General features: G+C 50.4%; 8 protein-coding genes across 8 annotated transcripts; 5 read left to right on the top strand and 3 right to left on the bottom strand.

Moving 5' to 3' along the window:
• Nucleotides 1-956: 956 nt before the first annotated feature.
• On the top strand, nucleotides 957-1,745 carry M437DRAFT_56770 (cytochrome b5; the record flags this gene model as incomplete). Its single annotated transcript, XM_041023111.1, has 3 exons — nucleotides 957-1,007; nucleotides 1,154-1,215; nucleotides 1,451-1,745. The coding sequence occupies 3 exons, from the start codon at nucleotides 957-959 to the stop codon at nucleotides 1,743-1,745; spliced, it is 408 nt and encodes a 135-aa protein (XP_040876383.1).
• A 488-nt stretch (nucleotides 1,746-2,233) lies between these two features.
• M437DRAFT_69049 (uncharacterized protein) lies at nucleotides 2,234-4,243 on the bottom strand (the record flags this gene model as incomplete). The annotated part of the gene is made up of 3 exons (XM_041025211.1): nucleotides 2,234-3,126; nucleotides 3,177-4,136; nucleotides 4,204-4,243. The coding sequence occupies 3 exons, from the start codon at nucleotides 4,241-4,243 to the stop codon at nucleotides 2,234-2,236; spliced, it is 1,893 nt and encodes a 630-aa protein (XP_040876382.1).
• A 7,011-nt stretch (nucleotides 4,244-11,254) lies between these two features.
• Nucleotides 11,255-12,367, top strand: M437DRAFT_56878 (DUF572-domain-containing protein; the record flags this gene model as incomplete). Its single annotated transcript, XM_041023126.1, has 1 exon — nucleotides 11,255-12,367. The coding sequence occupies one exon, from the start codon at nucleotides 11,255-11,257 to the stop codon at nucleotides 12,365-12,367; it is 1,113 nt and encodes a 370-aa protein (XP_040876381.1).
• Nucleotides 12,368-12,589: 222 nt separating this feature from the next.
• M437DRAFT_87625 (uncharacterized protein) lies at nucleotides 12,590-14,722 on the top strand (the record flags this gene model as incomplete). The annotated part of the gene is made up of 1 exon (XM_041028673.1): nucleotides 12,590-14,722. One exon carries the CDS (start codon nucleotides 12,590-12,592, stop codon nucleotides 14,720-14,722), a length of 2,133 nt encoding a protein of 710 aa, XP_040876380.1.
• A 582-nt stretch (nucleotides 14,723-15,304) lies between these two features.
• M437DRAFT_57119 (amidase) lies at nucleotides 15,305-17,257 on the bottom strand (the record flags this gene model as incomplete). The annotated part of the gene is made up of 5 exons (XM_041023167.1): nucleotides 15,305-15,561; nucleotides 15,629-15,830; nucleotides 15,893-16,085; nucleotides 16,136-17,010; nucleotides 17,048-17,257. The coding sequence occupies 5 exons, from the start codon at nucleotides 17,255-17,257 to the stop codon at nucleotides 15,305-15,307; spliced, it is 1,737 nt and encodes a 578-aa protein (XP_040876379.1).
• Nucleotides 17,258-17,687: 430 nt separating this feature from the next.
• M437DRAFT_69044 (uncharacterized protein) lies at nucleotides 17,688-18,750 on the top strand (the record flags this gene model as incomplete). The annotated part of the gene is made up of 2 exons (XM_041025210.1): nucleotides 17,688-17,765; nucleotides 18,001-18,750. The coding sequence occupies 2 exons, from the start codon at nucleotides 17,688-17,690 to the stop codon at nucleotides 18,748-18,750; spliced, it is 828 nt and encodes a 275-aa protein (XP_040876378.1).
• A 688-nt stretch (nucleotides 18,751-19,438) lies between these two features.
• On the bottom strand, nucleotides 19,439-21,348 carry M437DRAFT_14532 (APG9-domain-containing protein; the record flags this gene model as incomplete). The annotated part of the gene is made up of 2 exons (XM_041018768.1): nucleotides 19,439-20,272; nucleotides 20,326-21,348. Coding segments are annotated over 2 exons (1,857 nt in total), but the record flags the coding sequence as incomplete, so codon positions are not given.
• Nucleotides 21,349-21,819: 471 nt separating this feature from the next.
• Nucleotides 21,820-23,605, top strand: M437DRAFT_56839 (phosphoglucomutase-2; the record flags this gene model as incomplete). The annotated part of the gene is made up of 2 exons (XM_041023120.1): nucleotides 21,820-23,419; nucleotides 23,472-23,605. 2 exons carry the CDS (start codon nucleotides 21,820-21,822, stop codon nucleotides 23,603-23,605), a joined length of 1,734 nt encoding a protein of 577 aa, XP_040876376.1.
• Between the last annotated feature and the right edge of the window lie 463 nt (nucleotides 23,606-24,068).

Here is a 24,068-nt window from a genome sequence, read left to right as displayed (position 1 = left end):
TTTGTGCGTCTTGCTGTGCATCATGGCCCATCACCCGAAACCATACTGGATTGGACTCGATGGTCGTCGACTCATGCAGGTCAACCTGGTAACCATCCCCATGTTCGGTCGGCAAGCACTCTCGGCATCGTCGGTCGACAGGATGTCTCTTGGTCCTCAATTGACAGAATTGCGATTGCACAAGATCGTGTTTGTATGAGTGTTGCCTTGCCCTCCAACATGGTGTATAACCATAAAGCCCACGCACTTTACATGGCTGCGAAAGCTCAACTGATTTTTTCAGCACAGAGGAGAATGAGCTATGCCTTACACTCTCAGGATATTAGACAGGATGTCGTTGGTGATGCTTTTCGGATGTGGAACACAACCATTACAGAGTTTCGGAATGCTAGCAGAATTGGCACAGCGGACCTTCGGAATTGGAACAAAGGTCTGGTTGGAGACAGCTTGAGATTGGAGGCTGTGAGACAGGGGATTGTTAAGGAGATTGCCGTAATGACAAGTAGTCGAGACCTGGGCCCTTAAGAGGTACCATACAAAGACTGACAAGTGAAGACATCAGAAAAAGGCATATCTGTCCAAGCCGATTTCAGATATCAAAACCTGTAGGGCGGCCGAAAACCGCAGTCAACAAGAAAGCGGAAAATGTTTCCATATGCAGAACAAGTGATTCGACGCGACAAGTGGAGCGCGATGCGGAGAGGCTGGATAGGCCGGCGTGTGTCAGCGAATCATGAGCCGGGCCATTAGCTTTTCAAGGGTCGGTGGGAGATCAGTTGTTTCCCGAGCTGCGATTGCCCTGCTCTTGAGGAACACTGTCAACTTCTTCGTCTTTGCTATCCTCGTTTCATACCAACGACCCTTGTCCACTCTCACGACTTGTTCATTCGCTCTTACTCCGACGCATCTCTGCTGTCTCTCCATTAACCACACATCACACATACACAACCGCAGCCATGTCTCAAGAATTCACCTACTCGGACATTTCCGAGCACAACACCAAGAAGGTGAGCATATCTATGAACGAGTTGCCGGACGCGCGAAGGACAAGGAAATATCCAATCGGAAAGGGATCATGCGCGTCCTTGACACGTCCAGAAACCCGTCTAGCAACTTTTGACCAAAAAAACATCCTTGACTAACATAATTCCAGGACCTCTACATGGTCGTCCACGACAAGGTCTACAACTGCACAAGCTTCGTCGATGAGCACCCGTACGTTTTCCACTCTCCTCTACCTCATCCCCTTCCTCCGCCTTTCCAGCGAGCTTCTAGAACCTCCCTCAACACATCCATCACCCCACTCAGAAACCCCACTCTTGCAATGGGTGGTATCACAAGACAAGACAATGAGAACTCGATCAATGAGAACTCGATCAATCACACCCCACACCATCAGCACAAAGGAACCCCTCCCACAAGAAACACTTCACTAACATACCCCTCCCAGTGGTGGTGAAGAAGTAATGCTCGATGTCGGTGGCCAGGACGCCACCGAAGCCTTCGAAGACGTCGGCCACAGTGACGAGGCCCGTGAGATCCTCGAGGGTCTTCTTGTCGGCACCGTCAAGCGTCAACCCGGCGACCCCGCTCCCAAGTCCTCCGCTCAGCCTACCTCAGCAAAGACATCTGGCCCTGACGCTGCTGGTCTGGGTGCTGGCCTTTATGCCATTCTCCTCGTTGGTGGTGCTTTGGCTTACTTTGCATACTCTTACCTTCAGGCAAACAGCCAGCCTAAGAACTAAGAGTCTTTGGTTGCTGGGTTGAAGCTTTCTGGTGTGAAGGGGGAATTTTGGACGACAGATCAAACAGGAGAAAAGGAATGAGGCAGAAGAATACTGTCTGGTGTCAGAGTGCAATGGAAAGAGATCATCACCTTTCGCATTCCAGGCAGGAGACAGGGCAAGAGCGCTTGAAAATACGACGAGCAGAGGAGTTTTGATGGCCTGTACGGAAAGAGCGCTTATCTAAAGATCTCTAGGCGCATGTTGTGTCTTTTTCTAGGAGCTAGCTGGTGTTACCACAGCAAATTTTACATATTCTCAACCATTCACAAAAGATCAGCTTTCAATGTGTCGATGATAAGATGGTCTCTACAGTTTGCAGAATTGCTACAGAACAAAGCTCCGTTTTGAATACGAAGGTGCAGTAAAAAAGAGACGCTCACTTATTCACCATCACTCTCGTCCACAAACGCCACTTTGCGACCATGCCCATGAATGTGCTTCCGCTTCTAACGGTAATAGTCACTAGCATCATCGCCACCAGCTGCGGGCGCATACTGCTGCTGTTGTGGCGGCTGCTGTCCCTGCTGATGTGGGTTGTACGCCTGGTAAGCCTGCCCCGAAGCAGGAGGGGCAGAAGGCTGCGCACCACTCAAACTAGTATAAGATTGATTGGGATGTTGCTGAGGTGGGTACTGTGAAGGGTACGAGGTCGTAGCTGTGTCTTGGGGCGGCTGGGCTGAATACACAGACGTCGGGCTTTCGAAGCTCGATGTGCGTTGTCTGATTGGCATTTGCTGTTGCTGTGGTGGGCCAGGGGGTGCGTTTGATGGCTGTTGAGGTTGTGGGGTTGAAGTGTAGTTTAGAGGTGCTGGTGCAGAGGCGCCAGCGCCGTAGACATTGTTGCGGCCGTCGGTGGGACTTTCATACACACCCGTGCTCAGCTCTTGCGGGTTTCCCGAATTAAGGGTGTGGATGCTCTGAGGACGGTTGTTGTATGGCTGCATGCCAGGATTGTAGCCGCCGTCTCCAGGAGGAGCACTTGGACCAGGTCCCATGGGCTTAGGGCTTTGACGAGCTTCTGATGGTGGCGCACCATTAGGAAGGAAATGGAAGGGAGCTGGTGCTGGAGTTGCCGAGGGATTACTCATAGGTGGAGGATAACCATACGCATTCTGCTGCTGAGGAGGCTCGGATGGTGGAGGTTGGTTGTAGAAACGCTGATCAGGAGGAGGACCTTGTGGAGGGTATCCAGACTGCATGGCAGGGTATGGATTGTAATAACCGCCAGAGTGTTGCCTGGTTGGGGCAGCGTATTGTGGTTGCGACATGGAGCTCTCCAAGAGAGCCTCATAGTCGCGGCGAGCCTTGATGAACTTTTCGTTCAATTGTGTGAACTCATCTGTTGAGTGTTAGCCTCTGATCGACTGCACATTCTCTGGACAAACTTACCTTTCTTCTGCGAATATTTTCCGATCAGTTCAATCAGTTTAGGCCTGATCGACAAGGTCTGGTTATACAGCTCGGTGATCTCCTCTTCGCTGCCCGTGTCGCGTGAGTTCTCACCCCTGACACTCAGTAGAGCTAACAATTTCTCGACATTCCTGATCTGCGAAAAGACGTCCGCCTCGGTTTGGGCATCTCTTTCGAGCTCCTCCCTGGTTGGGTCTTGCAACTTCTCGACGTAGTTCAAGGGGAAGATACCGGTCTGACCACGCAGAGATCCTTTCCACCAGTCTTTGTATACAGACTCAATGACAGCGATGACATCACCCTTCTTGAAAGCCAGTTCACCAGGCTCGGATGGCACAAAGTCATAGAGAGCCTTGACTCTGCTGACGGTGGCAGCTGTTGTACCTTGTTGGGCGTCAGGCTGAGTTTGAGATGAGTTTGCCGAAGAAGCCTCTGGTTCAGGTGCTTTATCCTTCAGACTCAAGGCGAGGGCCATCTGCAGCTCTTCCTCCTCCTTGCGACGGTCGGTGTCCTCGATTTGGCGCTTGACAGGCTTACTAGGTGGGGCTAGGCCAGGGTTTGAAGAGCGTAGTTTGTCGTAGGCCTGCTCCATGATTCCCAAGTCGGGGTTTCCTTTGAACATGTCTTTCCATTCTTGCATGCGCTCGAGTATCTTGCTCTTGACTTGCTGGTGTGTGTTGCGGTCGGCAGCTAGACGAAGCAGAGCGTCGGTGAAGGAACGAGAGGACAATTCTCGGTGTATAGGAGCACCGCAATTTTGCGACAAGGCGTTGGCGAGCTCGAGGGTGTACAGCTGGACGTTGGCGTTGCGGTGGGCGAGACGCTTGATCAAGGCAGCTGTGACTGATTGAGGCCCAGTAGGCGAGGTAGATACGCGATCGCATACATCAAGGATGAGGGCCCAGTTCTCGGATGTCAAGTTCTCGTCGGTCGCCTTGGCTGTTACAGCTACATCAGTACATTGTGTCGAGATGGGTACGTCTGGGTGATTCGGCGAGCTACTTACTGACGACCTCGTCGAACGTGTTTGCCTGAGCACGAAACATGGCCGCGCCCTTATGCTGTTGTGAAATTGAACGAGTGTAGCTTGATCACAACTTCTGTCAGGAAAATGGTTAAGTTGCTGCCTTAGCACTTGAATGTGTTTGGGCAAGTTGCTTGTCTCGGCGACGAGGGCATGTGAACACACTCCCCCGGACATCAACGAAGCGCGTCATTGCCGAGCGGCGGTGGCCTCACTGCCTCTGCGACCAAAAACGAACCCCAAACTCGCCACCACCAAACCTTGAGGCTTTGACATGCATCGTCGTAACGAACGCGCAACACTTCCTCACTGCCATTCCTGCACTGCCCCTTACTGAAATTCACCATGTCTTCAGAGACGCATTTTGGTAGGCACTTCCACCACATCAGATCAAGTCGTTACAAGCTCTTTCTGTCCTGTGCAGAAACATCATTCTTGTATAGACTGTTGCTTCCTAGCCTTCACCATCTTCATCCTTCGGTATATGACTAAATCCAATTGTTCGCCTGCAAACGCCCATTGCTCTTTCAGGTTCCCCTCGTTTCTGTAATGCTGCCAGTGCAGAGACCGAATTCTTTGATGTTGAACCCCAAAACAAAAAACCATACCTGATCGTAGGTGTAAAACTTCATCAGCCGATCTTGACATTTCATTGGCTTGGTGCTGGGCTCAAATATGGCCCAAGCATACCGAACGCCAATCCGTGTCAAACAAGATGCTTCCACATCGCAGATGGCCATGTCATATCTCGTAGAAGAGAAAGAAAAGAAAATCGCCCGTTACTCAAATGCTTAAAAATGCTCGAACCGAACTCGCGGTTTATGTGGCGTGTCATGTTTATCAGATACCCTTGTTCTTGCGCTCCTCAGCTCTTGCTGCACGAGCTGATCGCACAAGGGGTGCAAGTGTTGCCAGTGGCTCTGCTCCTTGGATGAACTGATGCTGTTGAACACATTAGCAACCAGTTCAATACTTTCTACATAGATATCACTTACCATCAGCAAGTCGTGCGCACTGGCTCTCTTGTCAGGATCAACCTTGAGTGCAAACGCGAGGAAATCGCGGAAAATAGGTGTCAGTTCCTCCTCAGCCTTGATTTGAGGTGTACCGTTAGTAGCGATCAGGTACAGAGCTCTCAAAGGTGATTCGTTGAGGTATGGGGGCTCGCCCTCAATCATCTCGATGGCCATGATTCCGAGTGACCAAATGTCAATCTTGCGGCCGTATTCCTTTCGTGTTACCACCTCTGGAGCCATCCAGTATGGTGTACCGACCATGGTCGTACGCTTGTGTTGAGACTCGTTGATTTGTGCACAGAAGCCAAAGTCGGCTGCAAAGGGTTAGCCGAGGTCTCACAAATAAAGCACAGGCACTGCTTACTTAGTTTGATGTTTCCTTCAAGTGACAAGAGGATGTTATCTGACTTGATGTCTCGATGAATGACTCCTTTTGAGTGGAGGAATTGGAGACCGTGTAGAGTCTAGACGTAACGTCAGCCGCTGAGTTAGCGAATTTTGACAGAAGAAACATACCTCACGACACACAGCTGCAATTTGCGGCTCAGACATCATGTTGAACGTAACCACGTCCGTCAGACTGCCACCCTCCATGTACTCCATGACAACCCACAAGTCTCCCTTGACAAGGTAGCTGTCCATGAAGTTGACAATGTTCTTATGCTTGCTATCCTTCATGACCAGAATCTCGTTGATGATCAGATCCTTCTTGGGTTGTTGCTCTAGGTTCATCTGCTTGATAGCGACGCACTTGTTGGTGCCAACCTCATAAGCTGTGAAAACACCACCAGAAGCACCTTGACCAATCTTGTTGAGGCCACGGTACTTCTTTGTGGGGTCTGCGGGTGTACAGATTGCGTTGAGTTTTTGAATAATCTCCCCATTCTGCTGCTGGCTTTGACGCTGGGGTCGCTGTCTCGGTCGAGGAACAGGACCAACGCGGGCTTCCTGGTTGGGCATAGGAATTGCCTGAGAATTCGGGATTTGAGCTTGCTGAGGAGCGCGTTGGCTTTGCTTGCGTTCGAGATTTGATTGTTGAAGTGCCGCCTGTGCCGCAGCCATAGCTTGTTGCTGTTGTTGTTGGTATGCATAAGGCGAAGCAGCAGCTGGAGGTTGAGACTGCTGCGCTTGGGTTGCAGTGTTTGACCGCGAACGAGACGTGCTAGGCTGTGATACTTCATTGATGGTTGGGGGAGCATATTGGACGGCAGGCTGTTCATCTTGGGGTTTTGATTGCTGAGGAGTCGTTGTCCCGGGAACAGCAGGAGCTGCACGAGCAGGAGTTATACTAGGACCATTGGAAGCTGTACCAGGAGGACGCGGAGCAGCACGCAGGGGAATCGTGTTTGCACTGGACGAAGTAGGTGACATTGGCCCAAGACCAAGTCCGACGTTACGAGGAACAGGAGGGGCCGCTCTAGGGTTCTCAAAACTATCCTCGTTGTTGGGTGGGAAGCGCGGGCTTTGTGGAGGGCTAACAAGAGACGTGAATCCTGAGCCAGGAGTGGCTACGGGCGATATGAGACCGCTTGGAGGAGACATATGCTGCGGGGTGTCGCGCGCATGAGCTTGACCAAATTTCTGCCAGATGCCATCTTCAGGATTCTTCTCTGCATTCTCCTTGTAGAAAGTGACAATGTCGACAATGGCCTTGGGGTCTCGCTTTTGTTCCTGTTCCGAGATGCCAGCACTAGCCAGGATGTTCTGCCATTCACGAGGAAGACCCTGCAGGAGTTAGCAATTGGCTGACCGAGAGTGCCAAAGAACTTACGGTGAACTCTCCGGTACGATTGTCAACGCCGACATGAGTGATATGAACAGGATTCTCAGGAGCAGAGATGGTGGGTCGGCCAGGGGATTTGAACAAGCTCGATATGCTGAAGCCGCTCTTCTTCTTGGCCTTCAGTTCATCACTGAGACGTTTCGAACTCTCCGGACGGGGCGACAGGCTGTCCATGGGGCCAGCGGATGAATTGTTGCGGGTCAGGCGGAAGCTGGTCGAGTGACGCAGCGAGTTGAAGCGCGAGCCAGTGGTCTGTGATCGGAGGGAGATGGAAGGGCGTTTTGGCTGAGCAGGGAGAGGTTGCGCGTTTGCAGAGTGGGGTGCAGATAAGCCGACAGGAGATGGAGAGGGCGAGTGGGAGTGCGATGCGGCGCTGAAGAGCGAGATGGAGTCCGGGCGAGCAGCACCGTCCGGCGGTACGACACGCAGCTGGGGGTTCTCGTCGACGGCGTGCTCGGAGAGGTTGGCCAGATGGTTGTAGGAGAGGCCGTTGTGGGAGCGCAACTCAGGCTCGGACAGGTCGCGCGCAAGATTGGGATTGGTCGGTCTGCGAGATTGATTGGTCGTGTGCGACGACGTGTTGTACTGGGAGCGGACGGCAGCCGAGGCGCTTCTGCGTAGCTTGGGCGGGCCTTGGGATGACGGTGATTGGTAGCCAAGCGAAGACGACGAGTACTGCAGCGAATGTTTCCTCAGGAGTTGCTGAGGTTGTGCGGACGAGTCGGCCATGAAAGGTGAAGGGGCTCAGCGGCGGGACTTTGAATGGGCAAGCGAATGTGGTTGGTCGGAAGGCCGAAACGAAACAGCAGCACGACTCTCGACACCTCTGACAGCACGCTGTGACAAGGGTCGGATACAGGACGATGCTTCTGCGGCGGGTCTAGCCGGACGTGATTTGTACGGCCGTCGAGATGCAAGGAATAGTTAATGAATCGCGGCCGGCGACAAGTGACACTGACACGCGAAAGCAGGGGGGAGACTGCGTGCAGCTTTAGGTACTGCTCTGGCAATATACACTACAGCTTTGACAGCGAGAGGAAGCAGGCGAGCGCAGACAAGTCCAATCACATCCGCCGACCACCAAATCCGAATCCCTTCTTTGACTCGCTTGTTTTCGCTGCTTCAACGGCGCCCATCGATCATGGACTCTATTCTTTGTCCTTGCTGGACCCGGCTTCCCCACTGCGTTTCTGCTCTGTCTACTTCTGTCCTCCAACCGCCCGAAAACTGAAATCCCCAATCGCCTTGGCAATCGACCATCAAACCTTCAACCGATGCTCGATGCTTCCCAATAATCGGAACTGTTTAATTTGCTGCAATCACAAGCTCCTCTCTTTTCCCCAGCCCATGTGTCGCGCCAATCTACTGTGAAACACTGCTTCCGCAGCATGCTCTATCCGCTGGGCTGACAACTGAGACCTGCATTCAACAAGACCATCAACAAGAAGACCAACGTTCATGCCCGATGCATGTCCACCGAGGCCACGTTTTATTGCCGCGCCGCGTTATAAGCGTTTGACGGCGTGGCAGTTAGACCCCGGTCTTGATTGCCTTTTTGCAACCAAACCTGAAGCTTATATCCTGTAAATGGCACCGGTTTTGTAGACAAGCTATTATTGCTTTCAGGTCGGCAAAGAGCGCAGCCCCGTCGTGCAGAGACATCTTCATTAATGGTTACTAACTTAAAGGCTGCTTGAAACCACTGTCTGCGGCCGCTACCGAGGAGCACCCACATACGCGTGGACTAATCTTTCTAATTTCTTGTCGCGCTTCGTTGCCTGTGTTTTTATCAACCATCACGATTACCGTTGAGAATAGATTGATTAGTCTCGGGTGGAAAGAACAGTCTGCAGACGTCGCTCGTCTCCGACATTCTGGCATCTGCCATCCTGCAAGCCTCCTTGCAGCCTCTCAATCTGTCTTGGTCTTGCGTTACAGAAAACATGCATCGTGCAGCATGCATAGTCAGGCGGGCGGCCCCAAACCTGCCCTAGCCCGAGGGACAGCGTCACGAAGAAACTGCCTTTCACTTGTCCGTAGGGACCCCTCTTGTTCGACCTGACGATTCATGTGGATCCATGTTCTTTATCAATTAGCCGAGCAGCAGATGATGTTGAGCTCAGCTTGTAATCCGTCTTGGACCCATACTAACTACGCAGGCGGCGCAAGCCATCCCGTATCCGATATCTGTACCTGCCAGAACCGACACGGCAGCCTCTTCATCAAAGAAATTCCTCCAGCAACTGACTTCATCCCTTCCATGCATATTGACCATGGTTAGAGTTTGGCATTTCCCTGCCGGATAGTGATCCGCGGTCCATAACTAAAAGTCAAGTCACATTGTGAATCGGGGCTATGAGTATTTTCGTGTTACAACCACACAGTCATTCTGCACCATGGAGTCAAATGGGCAGTTACCGTTGCTCCATGAAACAATGAAATCCAGTGCTTAATCAGACCACATCATCATTCGAAGGGTCGAGAAAACCACATATCCACCACCCGTGCAAGTTCTTCCGTCACGAACGTCCACCACCCCGTGCCGTCAGTATCCTTCACACCACAAGCCCGCCGGGTTGGCTTGCCTTTCGCAACATATGCAGCACGTTGTGGAATTCGTCAAACTTCGTCAATTCTGAAAATGATCATTTCAGTGCAAACCCACATCTTGGGTTCTCTAGGGATGATCCTGCAGACCAACTTCTAATCTGCACCAAGATGATTCCAAAGATAAAGAAATGACTGATCGTTGTTGTGCGACCATGCTTCCAACACCTCACGACGACCACAATTCTTCGACTTCGGCAATAACTCAACGGATGACAGGTACCGCCCCAGTCGTTCGTCTCTGGATGATAGCCCATGTTCATTATAGCGGTTCCCGCGTTGAGCGGCATGCACGAAAACATATAAAGATTGTCCTGATCAACCAACGAATCCGGGGCCGGATCACCTTGCTAAACCGAGAGACTGATCATGTCCGCACATCTATCAAGCCCTACATACTGTAAGTACTTTGGATAAGGCTTATCGAGCCCGAATACCCGGACAGCTTTCGAGACCTGGTCAGCCACCAGCAATGGACGGCTGAAGAGGCGCAAGTATTACCCAACACTCAACAATGCCCTGCTGCTGACTATGGTTCGTTGAGCGTATTGATTAAGCCGCGAAATACATTCTGCATTTCATCAAAGATTGCATCCCAGATGAACACTGCTCAATAGAAGCGTCCGATGCTGACCAGAAACCCATATCACACAGTTACGAGCGGATGTGCTTGTTCACGAACACAGGAGAGTCAGAGGCCGACAGCAACCAAATGACTTGCGTATCTGTCGCTCAAAAATGAAGGCGGGGACAATTCTCACAAGGCATTATCAGAAAGACCCTCTGTGTTCCAGTAGCAAATCTACGTCAGCATATTCTCCGTCAGGCGAGTGAACGAAGGGGAGCCTGAAGCACGTATATGTGCCGGCCAGATATTGGCGCTTTGATGTGCTTTGTCATCCTCCATCTCTGGTTGATTTCGGCAAGCACCAGAAGAGCTCGAACGCGATCGCTCTGGGGCTCGAAGTTCTGTGAGAAGCTAACATATCTTGAGTTGCCGTTTACAGCTTGCAACATTTAGGTTGTCCTTCGCAGTAATGAATTGTTCCTGGGTCACACCTCTCAATCTAAGATGACCTTGTGTTTGTTGTGCGTGACATCTTAAGTCAGCTGTGTATGGGATGCTACACTTGGTCTTGCTGTTATCAGTACACGTTGGGATCCTTGTATTAGGTCGAGGGAGCTGATGAGCTGTGGGCAATGCGCTGCTGGCGTTTTTCATTGAACAGTGGTCAATTCAATCATACCAGATATTAGTATTCATGTGTTTGCGAACAATTTTGATCAAAGTTGTTTGCACCTGACGGACAATTTCGACCTGACACTGGTAATGGGAGATCATCAAGTTGGAGTCAACGGCGGATGGCCACTGTGACATGCCGCACAATAGAGACCAGGTAGGAACATACATCTTGCTGAGTACTGGCTATCCAAATGCGAAGATGTCGGTTCGGAAGCTCATCGTTGCTCAAATAGATAAAGTCGCTGTCGCACGGCCTCACCTCGGCAAGACAATCGCAGCTTCCATGATCGCATTCTCAAATTATCCGACGAACCTGAACAATAACCTCAACTCACCGGAGCACACACAATCCAGGAGCACAGTTGCTCCGCCTAGGTATCCATCATGCAGGGGTTCAACATGGGACGCTATGTCCCTCCCGAACTGGAGGGCACCATGTCAGCCAATAAAGTTGCAGGCAAACATGCTCTGGGCAAAAGGGCGAACAAGATCAAAGAAGGCATCTTGACTGTACGCTTTGAGATGCCCTACGCAGTTTGGTGCAATCACTGTCCCAAACCGACAATCATAGGCCAAGGTGTGCGATTCAACGCCGAGAAGAAGAAAGTCGGCAACTACTATAGCACGCCTATATGGTCCTTTCGCATGAAACATCCCGCTTGCGGAGGCTGGATCGAGATACATACGGATCCCAAGAACACGGCGTATGTGGTCAAAGAAGGCGGCAAGGCCAGAGATACTGGAGAAGATCGCGTAAGAGAAGGAGAAGATGGCGTGCCGATTCTCTCAGCAGAGGAAAGGGAGCGTAGAAGGCAGGACGCTTTTGCTGTTCTTGAGGATAAGAAGCAGGACAAGGTACAGGAGAAAGAGCAAGGCAAACGCATTATTGAGCTGCAGGAAATACGAGATCAACACTGGGACGATCCATATGAGGCCAACAAGCGTCTGAGGAGAACGTTCAGAGCAGAACGCAAGGTCAGGGAAAAAGAGTATGACTATTCGGAGAAGCTTAGGGACAAGATGGGACTGGACGTCGAACTAATGCCAGAGAATGATGAAGACAGAAGACATGCTACTCTGATCGACTTCGGTGGCCTTGCGGATGAAGACATCGACGCCGAGACGACGAGGGTGACTTCACGGCCATTATTCCGCCAAGACACAAAGCGCGAGGCAGCTCCAGTCAAAGCCAAAACCTCGCATAAGACCAAAGCAGTTGCTGAAGTCGAACGTCGGAAGAATGCATTGCAGCAGGAAGTCCGCGACAACTCGCGTGCTGCAGCAGACCCGTTTCTGTCTTTCGGCAATACAGATTCTCGTACCTTCCGCCCGATAGCTGGCATCAAGAGGAAGGTGGAAAGCAATACTCCAGAACAGCAAAGCCATATAGACGGGAAGCAGCAGAAAGGTACGGAGGAGAATGAGAAAGAGGGTCTCGAGACTGAGAAAGCGCAACCAAAATCCGCACTTTCCCTGGTTGCTTACGACTCCGATTAGGCATGACACATGAGTTACGATTGCATTACAGGCGCTATATACCCAATTTGAATTGATTATAATGCTTCTCGACAAATAAACACCATTTTGCATGTGACGTAGAGGCCTAGATTCGAAAAGAACGCGTGCACGGTTGCCAACGCGTCTCTCGAGTCGCGTACACTCGAATCAAGAAACAACTTCACAGGACTGAACAGCTCACGAATGTCAAGCTAATCGAGTATGCCACCCCAAGTAGCAAGAGCCGATTCCGACATAATCTATCGCTCAGAAACGCCTCTACGACAGAAGAAATTTCCTAGTCGACGCCGCACGATACGCTCTTCTGGTGTCCATACTCCAGCGCCGCTGCGTCAGCAGTCCACTCTGACACAGCAGCCACTGTGGGCTGTATCCCGATCACCCACAACTGCTGAGGACGAAGATGATGTTGAGGATGAGGATCAAAATTATCAAGAGGACGAGCTAGAGAGGGCAAGACCTAGAAGGAAGAAGAGAAAGAGCGAGGTAGATGGCAAAAGGCAGACAACCATGACACAATACGTTCCGTCTTCTTTCATCGGAGAGCGCTACGATGGAGCAGCAGATCTATTTCTGCAGTTCATGCCAGACGATTCGTTCGATGGAGTTCGAGACTCACAATCACAACTGGTCCTCGACAGACACGACAAAGGTCCACAAACAGGGATGCAAGGGCTCATTGATGAAAATGCACCCGCGGCTGCAGACGGCGACGTGACGATGCAGGGAGACGAGGAAAACCACAGCCAAAGGACACAATCTAGCTCAGACCATAGCGATGAGAGAGTGGATTCAGCCTTTCCAAAACAGCAAGCGCGACCGCATCCAAGTCCAGAACTACCAATATCTGCCATGAACCTCAGAACTCCCAGGAAGAAGTTCAAGTCCGAGATTCCGTCATCCAACACTCCACAGAGCGCCATCATATCCATCTGCTCAGCCAAGACCGTGCGCTCACCTGAGCGTTCACCACTACGGAACAAGAGCACCAATGCATTCTCGCAGAGCCATGCTGGCGAGGATACTAGAATGAGTCCCGTTCCCGAAAGTCCTACAAAACCCGTCTCTCCTTTCCGTCTATCACCTCTCAAGAATCGCCCAATCTTCCGCATACCCGAGAAACCTCCTACACTCCAGCATCGCAGTACCATTCCAGACTCTGAAGACACAGCCACTCAAGTGACTCCGTTCAAGCAGAACAAGTTCCGCAGTCAAATACCTGACACCCAGATGGAAATGTTCGGGGAAGAAATCACGGCTGCCACTGAGGCACAACTCCCTGTCGACAGTTATACTCAGTATGCTGGAGGAACATACTACGCCGAGAACGATTATGACTACAACTTTGATCCAGTCTGTAGTGCTTTGGACCGTGATGCCGCCCGTTTCATGCAAACGCAACTACAACGAGATCGTTTCGGTTATGATGCTTTCCACAAAACGCGAAGCTTTTCTCAAGCTGAAGAGGACCGAGCCGAACATGCTCCTGAAGCAAAGGAGGTTGAGAGCGATAAGGAATCCAAATTGGTCACAACACAACAGTCACAAGAGCTCGGTGACGATCTGCCTGCTCCAACTTCACGACCTCAGCTGCTTGAGCAAGAGTTTGAGGATGCACCCACACAATCGCCTCGATCATCCCCTCAACAGCCTTCTCGGATCCTCTATCAGTCTGATGAGATCGAGGAAATAGACCTTTCGGGTGATATTGTTCTACCGAACACGACCATCAGAGAGGTGATACAGATCGCCTCCTCTCCGAACAGCAAGAGTGTCAGTAGCGGAAAGTATCCGTCTTCGCCACCTCTTGTTGTCGAGAATGATGCACGTCTTCGGGCAGAGGCTGGAGAGCAGATGAAAAATACTGAACGTCACTCATCTCCGCCTCTACCAATCATTCTACCAATACCTCCTTCGCAGATTAGTACAGTCGGCGGCACACAGCTACACCACTCCCTCAGGAAGCATACCCAAATGGCCGCATACGTAAGTAGTAGTCCGCCACCTATGCCGCCTTCCACATCCTCGCCTCCGCCCGAAGCAAGACAATATCTAAGGAGGTTCCTCGCAATGTACGAGTCAGATGATGAGGACGACATGGACAAAGGTGATCCTGAACCGCCACTGTACGATGAGGATGAGGACGACATGGATCTAGACTTTGTACCTCAACAACAACACGACGCAGACCGTGCAATGGGAAGTGACGATGATAATGGTTCAGAGGATGAGGAGGGTCATTCAAGGCTGGAACATATATTGCCCGATACCCTTCTTGACTTTTCATTGCCGCCGCCACCAACACAAAGTTCAGTGAGAAGTACGAAATCTTGATGAATGATTCTGAGGAGAAGGAGGTAGATGGAGAGATCTCATGGATTTCGATGGGTCTTGTTATGCTCATTCATAGAACATTGAACACTAGCGGTTCATCGTAGCTCTAGCCATTTCATGCTTTTCCTACCTGCCTATATACTAAGTGGTCGACTCTCTGTGGACATGCCTCTGCTTTTCAACACAATTGTGCATTTTTGCAGTTTACATTTTGTTCTTAGGTATAGTCGGAGTACAGTGGAAGTTACAGACTTGGTTGTTGACACCAGTGCCAAGTGACAATCAGATGGCAACTCCTCGTGTGCTAAGGTCTATAACGACTTCCTTCGTACTCCCACCATAGCACGAGGTAGTGTGCACCTTACAAAAAGGCACAAATATGCTCGAAACTGAGGGTGTGGCCACAAAGAGCCGATGGATTATCGTCTCTCGATGGGCATGATCTTATTCTCAAATGTATTATGTGTTGTTATAGCTGCACTCAGATACTATAACACAAGGGAAGGCTGTACGATCAGAGTACGCGAAGTGCTTCCGGCTCTCATGCATTATATACGATCGAACAATACAGCAACCTGTCTATCAAGAAGGCGGAGGCCTATCCCCAAACCGAGGAGGCGCACCCGGATACCTATACTCGTTTTCCACAGGAATGTTCTTGGCCAGATGATCTTGGTAGCGAGGAGGATTCCTTGGTCCGACTTCTGCGCGAAGCAGATCTTCTATTGCCGATGCCCAGCGCACCAAAGTTGCTTCTTCCCAGGCTGTGTGTTGGATGTTCAAGCCTATGGGCATACCATCGATATCGAGGCCGATGGGGATGGTCATGACGGGATATGCTGTGGATTGATTGTTAATACGATAGTCACTCTGATAGTGGAGCAGAAGGTGGAAAGGAAGACGTACAGGCTTGAGCGGCGATTTGTTGGCCTGCGCCACGGACGTCGCAGAAGAGTAGTGCATCCAGAGAAGTCTTCTTGCCCTTGATGACTGGGTTCAAAGCTGCGTCTATACCGTTTTCACGGCATTGCTTGCGCATATGAGCGAAAGCGTGGTAGTAGGCTGGAGATTTGATGCCCTTTGCTTCGACCACTTCGCGGAAGTTGTCCTAGAGTCTCCAAATCAGAACAGAACTTTTATGTTTTCGCAGGATCAATGGTGTCAAGTTACCTGGCCTGAAGGGAAGGCCGGATGATCGCCAGGTTTAGCTCCTTGGGATCCTGCGTTTTCGTCGTTGAAGCGGACGACATCCTCGACAGTCTTGATGTTTGTGTTTTTGAGCTTGCTGAGGTATTCGTTCATCAAGTAGTAGCATTCTACCTTGTTGATGGTGAATTCTGAGACTTCTTCTTTACCGTGCTCCCTATGTGTTGTCAGCAATTGGTGGTAGTCTTCAACAGGAGTGATGTTTACCAATCCCAGCCACCATCAGGTGCGATACGTTCCTCGGCGCAAGGCATTTCGACGGGTATGATTTTTGCGCCAGCTTTCTCGATCAGCTTTAAGACCTTCTCGGCCACCTTCCTTTGCTGCTTTGGGACGAGCTCCCAGAAGCGTTTCATGGGTAGACCAAATCTTGCACCATATAACGCTTTTCTGGTAGTCAAACTGTCGACATAACTCTTTGGTTGCCGTCTCTCGGGAACAGTTGAGTGCCTGTCTTCTGAATCAGGCCCGGCTATAGCGTCGAGAGCACGAGCTGCATCAGATACACATCTTCCATATGTTCCGATCGAGTCTTGTGTCTCTGAGATAGGAATCACGCCACTACGCGAGGTTAAACCGACTGTAGGCTTGATGCCCACAATACCACTGACCATGGCCGGCCAAATCACAGAAGTATCGGTCTCTGTGCCAAACGCAAGTGGGACGATATTGCTGGAAACAGATACCGCAGAGCCAGAGCTTGACCCTTGCGGACTTCTGCTGAGCATATACGGGTTTCTGGTCTGACCACCGCGTGCAGAGTATCCATTCGAATAGATCTTGGAGCGCATGCCAGCCCACTCGTCCAGATTCGAGTGGCCCAAGATGATTGCACCTGCCTTCCTCAGAAGATGGACGATATGTGCATCTTTGGGGACGATGGCGCCTAGTAGAGCCCAAGATCCGCCGGTCGTTTGCATTTTGTCCTTGGTAGCCATGTTATCCTTGACCAGAACAGGAATACCATGCAGCGGTCCTCGAGTCTTGCCCTTTGCTCGCTCATCGTCGAGTTGCTGTGCAATTTCTAGGGCATCAGGATTTGTCTCGATCACACACTCTAGATATGGGTTGACCTGAACTTGCTCAGCAGTGAGCAGAACCTTGAGCAAGTAGACCTACCCGTCGAATCCTTTCCAAGCAATGCTTCACGAAAGATACCGAAGTCATAGCATTGGTAGAAAGAAAGTGCTGGATTTCATCCACGCTCAACTCATAGACATCATTGCCATCGCATTGAGACACGTGAAATACATCTGGGATGCCTTCTTGATCTGGACGTTTCCTGTCCGAGACCATGAAGTATATATCGTCCCATTCTTCCGATACCATGTTTTCGGCTGCAGCTGCTCGAATGGAAGGATGAGAGAAAAGACGACTTGTTCGCTACTAAGAGATGTTGTTCGATGCGGTGAAACGAAAGCAATTTTGGCCAAGCATCCAAGCGCGAGTGGAGATGATGAAGGATGCACTACCATAAAAGTATCATCGACCACGACCACAACCACACCTACCTTGAGTATATAGAGGCATGGCAATCAAAATCTGTGGCCCATGTGAATATAGCAGATGCATGTCAAATTAGGTATACATCTCGAGTCAGGTTGGTAGAGTAGGTAGCAACGACCCGAGCCAACCTTGTTCACCTTGTCCACGTCAGTGTGCACGGACCGCTGCGCGAGAACAGTCCTCGTGGCAGGCATCAAGATTCCACTTGACGACTTCCTTGTTGAGCATCAGAAACTGTCTGAAAGCAACAGCCATGGCAAGTTCAGCAAACACGCCGTTCCGTCGTTGGGCGAGAGCGAATTTTACCACTAGCTTTCTCTACCCTTTGATGGTAAGTCGCGCATTTTCTTGCCTCCTCATCGTTGTCCCAAAATATCGGAGCTGTGAAACCATGTAAATACTCTTTGGCCAAAGGCACGTCTAGTGATGGTTCATCAGCTGGGGACTGCTAGACGACAATCTGGGCTATGGTGTTTCCCTCCAGCCAGATAGGACATTGCTAGCATGCGAAGAGAAACCCTCCCAAAAACAGGGCTTGTTGAGGCTAACATCTCTCTGCTTCCCAGGGTATCTGGTTTTTCTTGCGACACAGATACATGTGGCCACTCCTGAGAGCCAGAATGCTTCCTCTAGTCGTCATGTCCATCTTCATCCTAGTCATCCTCTTCTTAACCGCCTACCTACCTCAAGTCGCCCTTCTCAAGCTCTTCCACAGAGGAGGTTCCGCCTGGGTGAACGGCACTTTCCTGGTCCTGACTGAGGGAAACCTCATCATCGCTATTCTGTTCGAAGCTTTCCTCGTCGACCACACTCAAGTCGATGTCTTCGATACCGTCATGGTAGCCAGAGGCCATGCAGACCTCGTCAAGGCCAAACGACTCGTAAACACCGAAGAACCTGAAACTCCTCTTAAGGCACTGGGACCACGTGATAAGGGTGCAGTCTTTGCTCCCTTTTCTTTCCGCCAATTATTCGAGTTTGTGGTCTTGTTGCCACTGAACTTCATTCCTTTTGTGGGAGTTCCGCTGTTTTTGATCTTGACTGGTTATCGTGCTGGTCCCTTGTTGCAGCGCCGTTATCATAACCTCAAGGGGATGAACAAGGAGCAGCGCAAGGTCTTCATCCGCAACAAGTCGATGAGGTTCCAGTATATGTGGTTTGGTACTGTTGCGTTGATTCTGCAGCTGGTTCCTGTGTTGAGTATGTTCTTTTTGATCACAACTGCTGCGGGAAGTGCTTTGTGGGCTGCGGATATGGAGGATCGCAAGCGCAGCCAGGAGAATGCTATCGAGGACGAGTACACTGACGAACCTTGATCGAGAGGGTCACACATTGTCGTCTGCTTCAATGTAACACTGTATTGCAATGTGTTTAACAAGAGAGCTAGAATTGGTTTTCCCGCTTTGCAAATCTTGTAGCACTCGTTGATTCGTTTCTCATCTAATAATCTTTGAACCTTGGACCCTTAAGCCAAAACCTGGTTACCCAAACTCCAATCTCATCTTAGGCCACTGACATGCCCGCTCTAGACCCTGCCTCGTAAACTCCGAGAATACAAATCCGTCATTAACCCAGCTTAGGTCCCTTGCTACCAGAATGCGCTTTGGAGTATTCAACAAGGAGCCCCAAGACTCCATTGTTCGGACGGCGCTCTTTGCCTGCCTCTGACTCCTCCATGTCGTTTCTTCCATGAAATGTCTTCCACGAAGGAGACAGGTCCTCGTCTTCTTCAATAAGTCTGCTTGTGGTTAAGGCGTCCAGGCCTGCCATATGATCCTCTTCGCCCTCATCAGGACTGAGATATTCAGGTGCACTTGGACGTTTACCACCTCCACGTAGCTGAGTCAACCGCTGTCCTCCTGGACGCTTGGTGGTTGCAGGAGCAGCCTTCTGTCGAGGGACATCTAGCAATAGAGACTGATGCGGTGATGGTTGATGTGAAGATGGCTCCCTTGCATTTTGGCTTCTGCCAGCGGCAGTCTGCCTTGTCGCAGTCTCCAACGGAGGGAATGCAGGTGGAAGTTGGATACCATGAGCACGGTTTTGACGGAACGCCTGTTGTCTGTCGTACTTGCTGAGCCGCTCCATGAAATAGTATTGCGACATGGCCATTTTGTCATCTTTGGTGCCAAAATAATCCCCACGCAGTCCATCGACATCCTTGCCCACATCGTCTTCGACGTTCTTGCTTTTCCTGAACTCGAACACGGCAAATGTACACAAGTGGCCAAGGCCATCGACTTGAACGGTAGAGTTGCGGAAGAAGTCGATGATCATCTCACTTCGCTTTCCAGAATTTCTCCACAAAATGAAAGGCGCAATGAGAAGACTCAGAATTTCCTCGAGGAAAATCATAACCTTCATCTGATACAGAGCAGAGAATTCGACGCGGACTTCGTCGCTGTGTAGCTGGTTCTTCCATCGCGCAGGACAGTAATGTATGGCTCCAATCACATTCTTCAGGTGGAATATTGGCTCGTGCACTTTACTCTCGTCCGGGATGGCACTACGTGCTCCTGTAGCCACTGCCAGCAGTATCGAGACGTAGAAGAAAGCTGTACGACCAGGCGTGATCTCGAATCCAAGAAAGAGCTCTGAGTCCCATAGAGTGGCGATGGTCAATAGGCCTGCTAGTGTACCACTAACGAGACTAACGAACTGCAGGAATTGGTGAGTCTTGTCTCTAGGAAACTGGTCGAGGTAAGCTGCCGCCATAGGATGCGCTTGCTTGATGCGGTGGCGGAAGTCGTGATCCAGCTCATTGAATTCGCGAAATTTCCATTCTGCTAGAGGGGTAAAAGTACGAGCTCCAATGGCGGAAGGGCTAGCGCGGAATTCCTACAATAGTCAGCACTGGTGCACTAAACTTAAGAAGATACTGTTTGACTTACAGCATAATATCGTGAGAAATAGTAGATACAATGCAAAGTGATAGTGAAAGGGGCCATGAAGATGCTCATGATGGCCAGAAAGCGGAGACGCTGACGGAGAATCTGAATCAGGCGATGTCTGTCTTTCCTTTGCAGACACAACGGATCAACTTGGCCTTGCTCGTCAAAGATGAAGCCAGAAAAACAGTGGTTGAGGCAGTCTTCTAGACTCTTCGAGTAATACTGACGATTGCCGAGTATCGGTATTGACAGAGTCAGATCGATGATCTCCTTGTTAAAGAGGGCAATGCTGTAGTTGTCGCGACGCATCAAGCGATTGGCAATATCATGGGCATCCATCTTCTGCTTTGACTGCTTTCCCGTCGCCTTCAAATACTTGGGAACAGTATCGGCAGTTTCAGGGTTAAGATCACGAAGCTTCATGAGACCTTGGATTACTCTCTCCCAAGAGACAGCCTGAATGTCGGTGTCTGGTATGCCGAGCAAGTGTTGATAAAACATCTCCATCTTCCGCAACCTCGGGATGTCGGCAATGTAACCACACAATGTCTTGATCCACCAGAAGCAGAATGCCCACAGTAACAAACTCTTTGTCCAAGATGACTTCTTCATACACTGAGGGATCAAAACTTCCGAGGTGCCCTTGCTGGTAGGTATCTTGGCATAGTCGACGCAAGTGGAGAGAAACATGAAGAGACTGAAGAGGAAAGCGGTCGTGGCTAGGTGGATGAAGCGTGATAACAAGATAGACCAGATACCATGTCCAGTGAAGTATTGATAGACCTGAAGCAGGAAGGCATCCAAGTTCTGAACGTTTGTCCAAAGCCACATGGCTTGCTCTTTGAGAACAGCATCCTGATTGGGAGCACGCGAGACGGCAGGACGAGGTCGGTCGTCCGGGTGTAGTTGTTGCCTTTCTTGGGTCTTTCTCCATTGTGCTTCGGTACGATGGTTCGGGGGTGGAGCGAAGGTGCTCTGGTCGGGCTTGTCTTCCATGAGCAGCGAGGCTGGAATGTCTTCGTCGGTATGAGGTCGGGAAGTCGAAGGTTGCGCATCGAAGTCGAGATCGAGTTCGGCATCTCCAGCCATGAGGGCATTGAGCTCATGCTCGTCGGACGAGTCTCTCAGCCCTCGTTCAGCTCGATCGGGCGTTCGGCCATGGTCGTGACGGTATTCGTCTTCGTAGGGGCCATCATCAGCTGAGGGGAGGAAACGAGACAAGATGCGTGAGGCCATCATCTTGTTCGTCGTCTCTGCCCGTGAATGTGCATGGAGGAATGCGGTATGAGTATCGACTTGTCTGAGTTGGTTGCTCCCGTGCCTTTGCTGGTCACCCGAGTGTTGTTGACTCGTCATTCTCCGCCCTTTTGACGCTACCGGCCCGAGCCTCAATCCTGCAGCTCTAGCCTTCAACCTTATTTTGCTTGACATGTGATACCGTCGTCGTGTCCAAATCACCTTCAACTGTTCATCTTGGACGCAGAATAACACGATATGGATTCATCTTTGCAGACATATGTTGACGAGTGGCTGCGTCTTGATCAAGATGTCTCGACACGGTCCGAGATTGAAAGACTTGTTGCCGAGAACAACACCACTGAGCTCACACTACGACTCCAAAAGCGTATTGCTTTCGGCACTGCTGGATTGCGTGGAAGGATGGAGGCTGGCTTCTCGCGCATGAATTCTCTGACCGTTATCCAAGCTTCTCAAGGACTGGCTGAGTATCTGCTCAAAACCAATCATGATACCAGAACTCAGGGTGTCGTTATTGGAAGGGATGCCCGGCACAACTCTGACAAGTTTGCCAAGTTGGTCGCTGCTGTTTTTGTAGCAAAAGCCATTCCTGTCAAATGGCTGGGTCAAGTACACACTCCACTTGTACCTTACACGGTTGGCCACTTGAATTCAGCTGCCGGCGTCATGATTACTGCTTCACACAATCCAGCGGCCGACAATGGCTATAAAGTATACTGGGGAAATGGATGTCAGATTGTTCCACCCCACGATGCCGGAATTGCCGCATCTATCGATGCGAACTTAGAGCCAATCACTTGGGATGTAGACATCCTCGAACAGGGAAGCCCTCTTGTGACCAACGCACTTCACCAAGTCCAACAAGGTTATATGGCCACAGTCGCCAATTTATCGGCAGTCTCAAATCCAGATGCCTCTGTACCCTTTGTCTATACACCAATGCACGGAGTGGGTCTACCATTCTTCACGTCGGTGATGGAATTATTAGGGTTAGAAAGCAAGATGCACGTTGTTCAAGAACAGGCTCATCCAAATCCTGATTTTCCAACTGTACGCTTCCCCAATCCCGAGGAGAAGGGGGCTCTAGATCTTGCCAAACAAGTCGCGGATCACAACGGTATCAAGCTGATCCTAGCCAATGATCCAGATGCCGATAGATTTGCGGCTGCGGAGAATGTGGATGGCGAGTGGAGGCAATTGACTGGCAATCAGATGGGTGTCCTACTTGCCTCACACATCTTGGACACATATCAACCAACCCAGAGCAGTAAGGGTTTGGCAATGCTATCGTCAACAGTGTCATCAAAGATGCTGGCAGGCATGGCTACTGCTAGCGGCAAATTTCACTGGGAAGAAACCTTAACGGGCTTCAAATGGTTGGGCAACAGATCTCGCGAGCTGCAACAACAAGATTACGATGCACTTTTCGCCTACGAAGAAGCTATCGGATACATGTTCAGCGAAGTAGTCTTTGATAAGGATGGCGTTGCCGCAGCTGCTGTTTTCCTGGCAGCTTGTGATCGCTGGAACAAACAAGGACTATCTCCATGGGCAAAGTACAACGAGCTCTGCAAGCAGTATGGTTACTTCGAAGATGCCAATACATATGTCATCTCGCCATCTTCAGATGTCACCAACGTCGTCTTTGAGCAAATCCGACAAGCAAAGCCCACGACTGTTGGAAGTCGCAAGATCCTTCGTTGGCGCGACCTGACCATTGGATTCGACTCTGCAACACCCGACAACAAGCCAACACTGCCAGTCGACAAAAGCTCACAGATGATTAGCTGCGAGCTCGCAGGTAATGTGCACTTCACGGTTCGCGGATCGGGAACAGGTGAGTTCTGTTAATCGTCGGAAAATCAAGATTACATGCTGACAATCACAAGAACCCAAGATCAAGTTTTACATCGAAGGTAGTGCAAGCTCATCGCAAGAGGCAAGGACGTCAGCGCAAGAAGTCCTCGAAGACTTGATGAAAGAATGGTTTAAACCTGAAGTACACGGCTTAAAGCGAGAGTAACTGCCAGGAGTAGCCGATGACATAGCCTGTTGAAAGCAGCAAAGCAAGGGTTTGATCAATCAGGAAACATCATAGAATCAAATGTTGTGTAAACAAAGACTTTTTCATTTCATCTCAAGTAGGAAGGGGGTATCAATACATAAAGTCGTTGCTGTCTATCGCTGGGGTTGGGTGGAGTCATATCGTGCATAAGGGCATGCTCGAGTCATAATCATGCTGGACGTAAACTAGGGGAAAAGGAAAGTGAGAAACAAGGCCGTAACAAATGGTTGTGAAAGAATGTTTGCATCGTGCCTTCCACCAACGAGAAATTCATGTTGGCAAGACAGTGGAAGGAGTAGGGAAAAAAACGCTCAATCAGTCGCCATAGAAGCATCGTCCTGGTGCAAGGCAAGAAGCATCTTAGCCGCATTGACCTCTCTGGCTCTGAAGCGGCCAAGTCCAGGCACAGTGATCTTTCTCT

The sequence above is a fragment of the Aureobasidium melanogenum genome, assembly GCF_000721775.1.
Source record: "Aureobasidium melanogenum CBS 110374 unplaced genomic scaffold scaffold_25, whole genome shotgun sequence".
Taxonomy (NCBI): Eukaryota; Fungi; Ascomycota; class Dothideomycetes; order Dothideales; family Saccotheciaceae; genus Aureobasidium; species Aureobasidium melanogenum.
Note: the sequence above shows the minus strand (reverse complement) of the source record. Positions and strands in the feature narration are given on the sequence as shown.